General features: G+C 41.1%; 1 protein-coding gene across 3 annotated transcripts in view; it reads right to left on the minus strand.

Annotated features, from left to right (window-relative positions):
- Nucleotides 1-280: 280 nt before the first annotated feature.
- Nucleotides 281-13112, minus strand: part of GLRA2 (glycine receptor alpha 2) — a 275863-nt gene continuing 263031 nt past the window's right edge. For all 3 annotated transcript variants that reach the window (XM_073616951.1, XM_073616953.1, XM_073616950.1), the window contains one exon: nt 281-5207. In XM_073616951.1, coding sequence (XP_073473052.1) covers nt 4929-5207 — 279 coding nt within the window. In that variant the 3' untranslated portion in view covers nt 281-4928. The remainder of the gene's footprint in view (nt 5208-13112) is intronic.

Genomic DNA, 13112 nt, shown 5'->3' on the forward strand with positions numbered 1-13112 from the left:
TAACGTAGTCAGAGCTGCACGGTTTGTTTTTATCTATCTAAAATATCAGAGCTCTATTAGTTTAGCTTTGAAATGTATTCACTACTACATGATTCTGTCTTTCTCGGGTTAGATCATTACCTCTCTCATTTTGATCATAAAAAACTAACATTTATGATCAATTGGTTGTGTGAAAACAGGAAAAAATATAGTACTCCATGAGAGTGTTAATTATGATACTTATTAAGTGATTTCTAGCCTATAAAGAAAAAAACAAAACAAAATTCACTTGTTTTATCACACTGAGTTTATTGAAAGGGAACAAATATTGATTTCTTTTTTAAGTAAAATGCTTTACATAACGTGTAAAAGTTTAACTCCATTATTACATTGCACATTTTTATTCATAAGTAAAAATACCTTTTGTTTATTTTCTTTTATACTTAAAATATGTATCAAGGACCTGAACCGCGTAGGTAGTTAACCAAAGGTTAATATCAGGATATGAAAACCACAGTAAAAGATTAAAATTCTTAGGTTATTCATCAGTGATATTTGAAATGCCAGCCATTTTTCAGAAAGGTATAAATTGGAGGCCTGTAAACAAGGTTGATGCTCTAAAATGCTATCCGCTGCAGCAGTGTCAGACGTGGGCAATCATTCCCCCGCGGAGCACCAAATCTCAATATGCTCTGCAAAACTGCTTGCTGGCAAGGTATTCTGGGAAGTAGAGCAGGAGGGTATGGGTTTGCCCAACCCTGAGCTACATTGATGGCAGTGATAAAGTTTCACTGAGCTGCACCAATACATAAACTGGTGACAAAAAATTCTGTGGAACATTTAGCAAAATCGCGTACAATACAATTTGGCACTAGGTTCATTTAAAAACAGTAGTCAATATTTCACATAAATCAAGCACACTCTCAGGTAAATAAAAAGTTTAAAAAAATCTAATTTAGGGGCCAATCGATATGTTTCTTTTTTCTAGTGCAGACCCTAAATAAACCACATAGAACACAAAGAGAAATATTACAGTACTGTAGAATAAAACAAGTATTTTTTGTAAATTCACACTCGTACAAGATATTAAGAGGTCAGCCCACCCAAAAGTGATATTATCAGTTATCTTACATATTTTGAGGACTCAAGTTGAAAGTAGTTCCTGGCTGTGTTCCCATCCATCTTGGTGACCGTGGCATATCCACTCACTTTTTGGATGATCTTGTTTTTTTCTGTTTAATTCTCCACAAAAAACTAAATATAAAATAAGCTAAAAAAACAGCAAGGAGAGGAGGAACCTTTGCAGTGCCCGTGCTAAATGTGTAGGACTGGAAACTCAAGTACAGAGATCTGATCACCAAAATCACCAGAAAATATAAGAAGACAGTTAGCTATACTCTCCAGTATGTCAGAGTTTCAGTAATAATTTTTGGGTGGGCTGATCCTTTAAAATATACATTTTTCAATATATTGACTTATATAATTATGTATAAATCATTTTTAACACAAAGGAACCCCATGGTGCAACACTAGTTACTAACACTGTGATGGAATGTTCTGTAGCTCAGAAGATATCTTTCGGATACAGTAAAAAGGGAGCAATTCCTTTAAAAAATTTTGGTCCTTACCTAAAACATACCATGATTGCATTACTTATATCAAAATGGCAATCTTTTAAGTTATTATTCAATGGCATGATAAAATGGAAGATTTTTTGTTGTTGTTGTTCGTTGTGAGTTGTATTAACGCTGTTGTGGCAGTGCTGGCTAAATTGGACCCATCTAATACATAGAGCTTATTTAATCGCAAAGTGCAAATAGCGCACACATAGAGTAACTCACAACAGTCAGTCAGAATTCTTCTTTCAGCCATCAAAATGCACTGCTGAAGTAATAACCCAATTGGCTGCTGTGAGGCATAACACATTTTTGCTGATTCCACAATGACAAAAAAGCAGAACTTCACCCGAAAGTTAAAAAAGTGGTATTGGGTCGTGTACAATTGCCTAGGTAAAGAAAAAAGTCAAGTCCATCCAAAATGATTTGATTCATTTGATCACCCGCTGACTCCCTAAAGTGTATGAAAAACTTAAAATTTTAATTACAAAAAAAATTCTACCACTCTGACCATACTATAATAATAGTGTTCCCAATCCTTTAAGTAGTTTGTGCTTTGTTTTTAATACATTTTTTTTGTTTACCATGCCTGTATTAGTCCTATCTCCTCTTTTTGCGAGAAGATGACAATGCTCCTTTAGCTGCTTCCTAAGCAGGAGCAACATTGTCACCCTGGGGTTGTAGTATACTTTTGTAGTGCACAGTAGGCTGTGCTACAGCGATGCCAACTCTGATTCAGCACTATCCACCTAGGGACTTGATTCATTATTGACCGCTTCTCCCATCTATATATTTTGCCTGTGTACCTAGACCTGTCCAATCCCATAGCTTAGATTCCTTGTAATATAGTAGAAACAGAGATGGGATCCGCAAACTTATCACATCATTAATTCATGACTGTGTTCTTTGGTGAAGTTCTAGGCATGCTGGAAAATGTAGTACAGACGATTCAGGCACATCACAGAAAGTAAACATTTACTTGATGCTATAGAGTGTATTCACATAGCAGCAAGTGGTTGTCTGAATGTTCAAGGTATACGAAAAAACTACATTTGTAAAATATATACTACTATTAATTGTGAGAGTGGAGGTAATTCTTAAAATTCGTGGGTGCTTCTGCAGTGAGATAAGGTTTTAGAGTGCCTATCTTGTGTCTCACTCTAATCACAGATTGCTGAATCTGCCCAGGTTTAATTCACTAACCCCATCTGGCGAATCCTGTTGAAGTCTCAGAGTGGAGGGGGGGGGTCTTTGAGTACACCAAACTTTAAAAAAAGTCCCTATCTGGCTACTGGAAGTTTGCTGGCAGCTCGTCTAACAATCACCAGGCATTGGAGGGAAACTGAAGCACCCAAACTATCAGAGGTCATAACCACCATCCACTCAATATATTCTTTTGAGAAACTCATGGCACATAGATCAGACTCACTGAAGTCTTTTGAAGCCGCTTGGCAAGATTTGTCATCCTGGTACTCCATACACTATACTACTTACTGTGAAAACCTGATGTGTATTGATGATGTTCTAAACACCTATATTAATGTTCTATATATGTGCGCTGTATGCTAGGTGTACTATGTGGCCCTGAGAGGCTCACTAATTGTTTTTCACATTTGTTCTTGTTCATCTGCTCCGCAGTTGCAGTAATTTTGTATTAAACTTCAATAAAGATATATTGAAATAAAAAAAGTCCCTATCCACATATAAAAACCAAGACCCTCAAAATACTACGTCCCAACCAGAGCCCCCCTTTTTTTTGAAGGGCAGCCTTTTGAAGGGGAGCCTTGCTGCAAAAAAAATAAATAAAAAAAACGTAACTGAAAATAAAGGCACAATCAACATAAAATATGACATTATGCCCCAATTAAACAACATGTCCAAAATACCACTTGCCCTGAAACAAAAGGTTATTTTTTTTTTAAAGGGAAACCTTGCAGAAACAACAACTAAAAAAAGTTTGCCAGGTAGGACAGCTGCTGACTTAAAATCAACCACAAAATAAAATGAAAGACAAAGAGCACCAATGATAAGAACAAAAAAGCAGCAAAATGATTGATTGCTAAAAGAGCTAGCAGTCAGAATTGAAGTTGTCAGCTGTTCCTACCCTTTTCCGCTTCCAAAACACATACACTATGGCTACTCTTTGCCCCTCTTTTAATAGTGAGGGAACTAACTTATACAAAAGCCCCATTTTTGACCCTTTGATGCCTGCTGGCTATAGTTTAATAGTCATGCAGGGGATTATGGTAAAAAGTTCTACCAGGTGAATCTGCCCAGAAACAAGACAGGACTGCAAATCTCAAACTTTCTGGATTCGCTTCCAACCCATGGTGGTAGCAAACCTGAACCTCATCCCTAGTCACTAACCCTTACTGAACTCTTACTAGGAAATTCTGTCTCTGGTAACCTCAGTGCTTGACATAAACTTAAGCAAGATAGTGGTTAAGTGGTAGTAGTTTAACAGGGGTCCCAATGTGCAGTCTGACACAGACACATCCTGTGCTGGATTAGAGCACGCAGGGAGCATGAGCTTAACTAATTGCAGAGCCATAGATCTGACCCAGCAGTTCCACTTTCCCTGTTTTCTAAAGAAAATTACCTGGAAGTCTTTTTAACACCTTTTATTTAAATGCACCTGGAATGTATTTAGCTGATTTAAGTTGAAATTTTAGTTGGGCTTTAAAATTCGGAGTTCAGGTTGTCATTGCTTCTTTAGGAAGTCAGTGGGGGATGGAATCTGCCAACATGTTTTGAGTAAACTCACCTTTAAAAAAATTGTTTGCTAACACTGGATGTATTTTTTACTCAATCTTCTTGATTCCAGAACCTTTCAGTTCTTCAGCAATGTATATAATACTGTATTCAAAAAGGAAACAGTGATTTCCCTCCCTGTGTACTTTCAAGTGAGCGTGACAGGTACTCTTGCCTTGTGTTGTTTTTTTTAACAAGTTCTGTGGAGTCTGTACACAGTAGCACAGAAATGAAGGCTTCACAATCTTGAGAATCACACATCCCATTGTTTGAACATCACTCAACTATACATTTTCAAATTTTGGGAGAAATCCTTCCTTTTAATAAGCCTGAGAGTTTTTTTTTTTTATAAATTCTGGAAAAGTAAACTTAGGACAATGTTCAGAAAAAGAATCATGTCACTCCCTCAGAATAAATATTTTTTTATCTTCTTCTTGAAAGTCTTTGTTCCTGCTTTTTCTTGTTTTCCTAGAGTAGGACAGTAGGTGGATAGAAAACCAGTCTCTAAATTAACAGAGGCTTTCCCACTGTGTATGTACATGTACACTTTGGCATTGAGTTCCTCAGAAATAAATAGGTGGCTTACTTCTTGTGTACATCTTCATGCCGTATGATTTTGTATGTTATCCAGTAAAAGATGTTAAAAATAAGGAATGCCAGAGGAAAGGCAGCACGAGATATTGTATCAATCCGTTTTGCTCGGTCAACAAACTTCTTTTTGATGGATTCTGCATCTTTTGGTGGAGGAGGGGGTAATGGAGGTGGAGCTGCCTTCACGGCTGTGCCATCCTTGACTTGCAGACAATGGCCCATTCCATATCCGCTGAAGTTGAACCTGCTCTCACGGACTAAGTCATCTTCCTGAAAATAGAGAATAAGCTATGAAAACATTCCCAATGTTTTATTTTTTATGCTTGTTAAAAAGAAAGCTTATGTATTTTTTAGAAGCATATGTTAATATACCCACATCAATAGAAATAAAAATATTGTTTTAAAAGTATTGTTATGCATCTTGTATTTATGCAGAAATCTGTTTTCTTCTTTCTCCATCAGCTGCTTGACTGGAAGACTTTCTATGCTCTTTCTCTACTCCACATGATAACATCCTCAGTTTCAATGCCCTCCATTTTCTAACTGGTCACTTTGCACTCCCCTTACGTGAGCTGATGGAGAAACAAATCCCGACACTATCTGCCTGGAGTTTGCATGTTCTCCCTGTGTCTGTGTGGGTTTCCTCCGGGTACTCCGGTTTCCTCCCACACTCCAAAGACATGCTGGTAGGTTAATTGGCTTCTGTCTAAATTGTCCCTAGTATGTATGAATGTGAGTTAGGGACCTTAGATTGTAAGCTCCTTGAGGGTAGGGATTGATGTGAATGTACAATGTATATGTAAAGTGCTGCGTAAATTGACGGCGCTATATAAGTACCTGAAATAAATAAATAAAACAGTGATCTTATGCTCTTTTGTATCTTTGGTCCTCAAACTTCTGCTCTGTTTTGACTTCTTTTTCTCACCTGCATCAACCCATTCACATTTTCCTCTCTGTTCCTTTTCTGTCAAGGTTCACAGTATGTTTGCTGTATACTCAGAAGCTGAAGTAGTGCATGCAGAGTATGGGGCATTGCTCCAAAGTGGGAGCTTTAATGGTGGCCACTCAGAATGTGTCTGGTTAAAGCAGAACTACAATAAATCTGAGCACCACAAACCAAAAATACTATTTAATTCATTTTTAATATTCAAAGCAAACTCCCCTGTCCATCAATGTCTCATACATTACTTTTCAGAGAAATCACTTTGAAAAACAGCTCCCTAGCAATTCTTGCTGTGGCCATCTTGAGTAAGCGCAAATGATTCACATAGCATTTACTTCTTGAAACCCATGTGCCTTTAGCTTAGGTATGCAGGAAGGAGGGTGGGCTGAGCTGAGAAGCTGAGAAAACCCCTCCTCCCCTCCTGAAGACTCCTGGGATGTATGACATAATTCTGGCCTAGACCTGGAAACCAGGAAGTAACTGAAGAAATGTAAAAAAAAGTTTAACCCCTTCAGATCTGCACTATAGCCGAATGATGGCTACAGCATGGGCCTACTTTGCCGGGAGGCTGTCAATAGACGTCCTCCCCTTTGCATGCTCCTCGTGCGCCCCCTCAGTGCGCGTGTGGCGTGCGCTGTGATCACCGAGTCAGTAAGACTTGGATGATCACAGATCAAAATAAGGGGTCGATCCCGGCCCCTTACCATGTGATCAGTTGTCAGGCAATGACAGCTGATCACGTGATGTAAACAGAAGATCGGTAATTGTTTCTTTTTTCTCCTCACGCTGACAGCATGAGGAGAAGAAAAAGTCGATCACCGGCTTCTGTCCAAGAGACATCGGTCCCGAAGAGGAAGAGGCGAAGCCGCCTCATCTGTGCCAACCAGTATCGCCTGCCAGTGCCCACAGTGCCACAAATCAGTGCCCACCAGTGCATAACAGTGCCAATAATCAGTACCACCTATCAATGCCCACAAGTGCCACCTATCAATGCCCATGAGTGGTGCCAATCAGTGCCACCTAGCAGTGCTGCCTATCAGTGTCACCTACCAGTGCAGATCAGTGCCTGTGCCTGCCAATCATCAGTGCCCATCACTGCCCCATCAGTGCCCATCAGTGCCAGCTATCAGTGCCACCTATTAGTGCCCTTTAGTGCCATCCATCAGTGTCCACCAGTGCCACCTCATCAGTGCCCACCAGTGCCACCTATTAGTACCCATCAGTGCCGCCTTATCAGTGCCCATCAATGCAGCCTATTGGTGCCCATCAGTGCAGCCTATCAGTGCCCATCAGTGCAGCCTATCAGTGCCCATCAGTGCAGCCTCATCAGCATACATCGATGAAGGAGATAAATTACCTGTTTGCAAAATTTATTAACAAAATATAAAACGGTTTTGTATTTTTTTTTTTAATTTTGGTCTTTTTAAATTTTTTTAACAAAAAATAAAAAAACCCAGAGGTGATCAAATACCACCAAAAGAAAGCTCTATTTGTGGGAAAAAAATTATAAAAATGTTATTTGGGTACAGTGTTGTATGATCGCACAATTGTTGTTCAAAGAGTGACAGCGCTAGAAGCTGAAAATTGGTCGGGGCAGGAGGGGGGTTTAGTTGCCCAGTAAGCAAGTTGTTAAAACAAGTAAATATTATAATACTTTCCTATCTATTTACTAATGTTAGCAGCATAAGGATTAAAAATAGTCAATGTTAAGAGAGTGAGGTTCCAATTTAAGGAAGATCTAGGCACTTAGTAAAGCATTAAATGTATACAAACTGCATTACTTCAACAAAAAAATAGTGTACAGGTTGTGTGAACCTAATGACTTTCAGTTAGGCAATGGCTATGCATCTACTTACAACTAGAGTTTGGCAAATGGTTCGGCCCAAGCATCAGGCTCAGCATTGGCTGTTCGCCCCATTCAGGGAACATCCAAATTTGCAGGGTGTTTGGCGGGTGTTGTGTTTGGCAGGTGTTCACAGTGAATTTTGTGCCCTGATTGGGCAAAGCTTTGCCCAATCAGGGTGTAGGTTAAGTTGTTTTTTTTAATGGTGGGGTCAAGAAGCCGGCTGCGGTGTCCTTAACAACTGATGGGTCATCAGCTGTCAATGGGATTCCCCGCTGGCAGCTGAGCAAATAAAAAAATTTGCAGGTGAAAAAAAAGTAAAAAAAAACAAAAAAAAAAAATGGCATGGGGATCCCCCCCCCCCCACAATCCATACAAATCCATGGTAAATTGTGCCACACCCGAAAAATAAAAATTCAACCACTCCTGCCGACATGAAGGCTGGCCGCCTACTGCAGGCTAAGCCAATTGACAGTTCTTATAGAGGTAAGACCCAGCAAGACCCATGACCCAGCATGCACCGGCCCTTGATATCAGAAGCATCTAGTATGGACTAGGCCCCTTTTTCTCATTTTTTTCAAAAGCTAGATGCCGACAATTGCAACCACAAGTCATTTTAAATGTGATTTGAGTCTTTGGAAATTTTTGTTTTGCTGCAGCATGTTCTATATATGATACATATGCACCACTTTACAGGCAGACTAAAGGGACCCCCCCCCCCCTCCAGGCACTATATTTAAAGGAACTTTTCATATGTTATTGTTGCACTTTAAGCATCATTAAAATCACTGCTCCTGAAAACTAAAGGTTTTTTTTGCATTGATACATGTCCGCCAGGGCAGTACCTGGACTCCCATACCCCCTTTTATGGCCAATTACTTGCATATTAGCCTTCAAAAGGGGCACTTTTGATTTTTCCTGTTTGGCTCCCATAGACTTCAATGGGGTTCGCCGTTCAGGTTAGAACTTTTCCCCTGTTCTGCTGCAGACCGAACAGGGGGGTGTTCGGCCATCTCTAATTACATCCGCTTATCCCTCCTATGCCCAAAAAGCACACATCTGCTAGTATTTTTTCACTCTGTATGAACACCAGAGTACCCCTACTTGTTCATGCCTTATTGTATTATGCCATGCATGTTGTAATTTCTTGTCAGTATGCTACACTGTGATCAGTGCAAGTGTGTAGGTCAGTTCAGACTAATGATTGATTCAAGACACAATTCACTCTCCAACTGCTTTACACAATAGTTAATTTTATTTAGTAGTTGTCCAGCAAAGTTGCTGGTGGCACTTTCTGACATAAAGACAGCTACAAATTTGCATTAAAATTAGTATCAAACTTTCTGACCAGTAATCCCTGCCGAAACTAAAAATATGTATTATTTGGAATTACATATAATACATAGGTACTATCTATGTATTATGCTTAACACAATTTTAGCCCCTTTTGCAAACATTCTAGAACAGTAAAGTAGATGATACACAAGGGTTAAAGGCTATAACCTTCAGTAAAACCAAGACCAGTCAGTGAGAGAAGAGCAGCCTAAGTGGAACCCTAGGGGGCTGGATATTGTGAAATTGTGATTGCAGTTGGCTGAATGAGAAATAAACAGCGGGGAGGTTAGAGAGTTATAAACAGAGTACAGAGACTGTGATGGAAGGGAAAACAGTTTAGTAACTACACAGGAACACTAGATGAATTGTTTTACTGCCCCAGAGATCTTCCCTAATCTGATAAAGAATGGCAGCAACAATTTGCTATGCAAGATGGCCTACCATTATCAAGTATTGTCATTAGTATTGCCATTGATTATTTGTCTACCTTGAACATTACAATTGTCCAGAGGGGCCTAAGACACTATTAACATGACCATAATGTGCCTTAATAGACATTAAGTGTAATGTTAATACCAATAATATTGCGTTCACATAGCTTACAACTCCATGTTTTTTATGTAAAACATATTTACTGGTATTGTATATGGAAATAGGTACAGTACATGTATTTTTAATTAGACAGATTTGAAATGTGTATCATCCAGTGTTAAAAGAAAACTGTGCTGTGTAAAATATATGGAGGCTTCCTTTATTGAACCCTTCTGAAAATACCAACTACCTGGTTCTGTCTGGAACAGACAAGCAAATCACAGCAACAAGCAAATCACAGTGAAGTAAGGGTTCTAGTCTCTGCATTTTGATCAGGTAAAAAAAAAAGTAGTGAAGGGAGTAGTTCAGTATAACAACCATGGGGCTAACCCACCACTTTCTCAGTACAGTGCAGCATACCTTTAAGTGATGTAACCAGGGGTGTCAAACTAAATTTCATCGTGGGCCACATCAGCAGTATGGTTGCCCTCAAAGGATCGGCTGTATCTCAGGCATGCTACGTACAGTGCAGGGTTCAGGGGTGTGCTATGTACAGAATGCAGTGCCAGGGGTGTCCTATACACAGAGTGCAGAGTTCAGGGCTGTGCTATGCTCAGAGTACAGGGTTTAGGGCTGCACTATATACAGAATGCAGGGTTCAGGAGTGAGTCGCATACAGAGTGCAGAGTTCAGGGGTGTGCTCTGTACAGAGTGCAGGGTTTAGGGGTGTGCTGTGCACATTGTGCTAGCCCAACCCCCCCAAAGCTTTCTCGCATTTCAGTCCTACCTTGCACAGCTCTAGTACCTCCCTGTGTAGGCAGCTCTGCCTTGCCTTACAGGAAGATTGTTCTTTCTTTAAAATCCTGGGGATCTGTTCCCACCTCTGTGCCCTGCCAGAGCATGTGCAGGAATCTGTTAGTTCTGGGTGCCACGAGTTGTCACCAGGCCCGGATTTACTCCCTTTGCCGCCCCAAGGCCGGGTCCTTCAATGCCGCCCCCCCCCCCACACACACACCACCATTCTCGTCCTTTATCGATGACTGCTACAATAGATCAATTAAAAACATATCTCCACACACAAAAAAACACTGAAAATAACTGGCTTTAATTGTACAGACTGAAAATACTCTGTAATGCAGAAAATGCCTTTTAAAGATTATAGCAGTAAGAAACTCCCTACAATTTTTTAGTTCTAACTTTTCTTTTGGCAAACACATCGATAATATCTTCGTAGGACAAAGTATTTAAAAGTTCTGACTCAATGGCAAGTAAAGCTAAACTATTCAGTCTTTCTTGACCCAAAGATGATCGTAAATAGTTCTTTTTACAAATACATTTCATTCATTTTTATGCACCACAGCTCAGTTGCAGTGCATAGAAACAGTATGCATTTTGCACCACACTGCTCAGCACGCAGTGTCGCTGTTGCAGTGTGAACATGACACATAGAAAACAATTGTTTTCTATTGCCCTTGCAGAGACCTGTGTTTTGCTAGTGCAGAAACCACAGACCCCCTTTTACATCAGTGTCTTCAGTCCCCCCCTTCACATCACATCACAGACCCCCTTTTACATCAGTGTCTTCAGTCCCCCCTTCACATCACATCACGACTCCCTTTTACATCAGTGTCCTCAGTCCCCCCTTTACATCACATACCCCCTTTTACATCACAACCCCCTTTTACATCAGTGTCCTTAGCCCCCCTTACGTCACATCCCCCCCGCCTCATCACAATCCCCCATCACAGACCCCCCATTACAGACTGACCCATCACAGACTGACCCCCCCATCACAGACTGACCCATCACAGACCCTCCAAATCACAGACTCCTCATTACAGACTGACCCCCCATCACAGACTGACCTGACCCATCACAGACCCCCCATCACAGACTGACCCCCCATCACAGACCCCCATTACTGACTGACCTGACCCATAGAAGACCCCCATCATAGACTGACCCCCCCATCACAGACCCCATCACAAACTGGCCTTGACCCATCACAGACTCCCCATCACAGACCCCCATCACAGACTGACCCCCCAAATCATTGACTGACCCCCAATCACAGACTGACCCCTCCCCCTCAATCACAGACTGACCCCCCCAATCACAGTCCTCACTCAATATCAAACTCCTTTACAGTACAGCACTCCCCCCTCCCCAAATAACCCTACCTTATTCACACAAGACAACGGGCGGGACTTTTCACGTTAAAAGTGAGTGATTTATTGCTGGGACCGCCCCGCTGCCTAGCAATCAATCACCCACTTCTTAACCTAAAAAGTCCCACCCTTTGTCTAGAGTGGCTGCGCTTCATGTTTTGTGTGAATAAGACAGGCATTGTGGGGAGGGGGCAGTGCAGTGATATTAGAGAAGGCACGGACCTGCCACACCTGCCATGCTGCTATGTTAGTGCGGGGGGGTGCGACCGCGAAAGCCAAGAAGTCGCTGCAGGAGCGGCGCCGCCCCTGCACCACTGCCGCCCCGAGGCCTGGCCTCGGTGGCCTTGTGGGAAATCCGGCCCTGGTTGTCACTTGTATAAATAGAAGGCTTCTGTGTTTACAAGTGACAGTGGGGAGTGGAGTGTGAGGAGGAAAGGAGGTGGTAGAATGGAGTTCTGACATGTTTTAGCTGCAAAATTGTGTGCAAGGGCCACATGACAAGGCCTGGCCGGCAAGAATTCAGCCCGTGGGCCTTGTGTTTGACATATGTGACATAAACCCTGTAAACATGTGTAAGGCATATAAACTGATGCAGATAACCTATGTTACCACTTGTTAATGTACAGTAAGTTAACCCACATAGTCCAAGGTACAAAAATGTATACTTCAGTCAGCATTCTTTTTCTTTTACATGGGGAGGAAAACTCCTTGTGTATGATTGAAGCCTAAGATGCAAGGCTTCAGTATAATTCACCAATTATTTTTGTTTTGTTTTGGGGTGCAGTGGTCCTTTAAAGAGACATGGCCCACAATAGTGACTGATGATTTACATTAGTCATTAGTCTAAGCCCTGACACAGTGCTTCATCTAGGGTAGCAATACCTTGCTACTTTTACTCCTTTGTATACCGTTTGAGCCTTAACATGCCTGAATAGGCCCCATAGGGATGTTTTTTGTTGAGTACGTTTGTTTGATTGTCTTGTTGTTGTTATATAGTGGACCCTTTCATGGCCCTTCCCCTGCATGGGCATTTTTGCAAAAAAAAAAAAAAAAAGAGACATGGTCACCTTGCCCATTAAGTGGCAATGTCTTTATAAATGCCCCCCTGAATTCCTAATATTTGCCTTGCCTGTCCACTGCCATTGCCACTCCTGATTCTGTTGGAGCTGGCATTGGTGTCGGTAGGAAAGAAGTGAAGTCACTCCCTCGATCACGTGACAGTGCTAAAGCCTAGTATTTGCCTGTTAATCCCAAGAAATGCCAGAGATATTATCCCTGGGATGATTTGCTACAGTGCTTCTTTAGGTGCTACCTAAACAATGCAAGTAAATTATATGTAATCAGGTAGACCATTA

Source organism: Aquarana catesbeiana, linkage group LG02, assembly GCF_042186555.1.
Source record: "Aquarana catesbeiana isolate 2022-GZ linkage group LG02, ASM4218655v1, whole genome shotgun sequence".
NCBI classification, from domain to species: domain Eukaryota; kingdom Metazoa; phylum Chordata; class Amphibia; order Anura; family Ranidae; genus Aquarana; species Aquarana catesbeiana.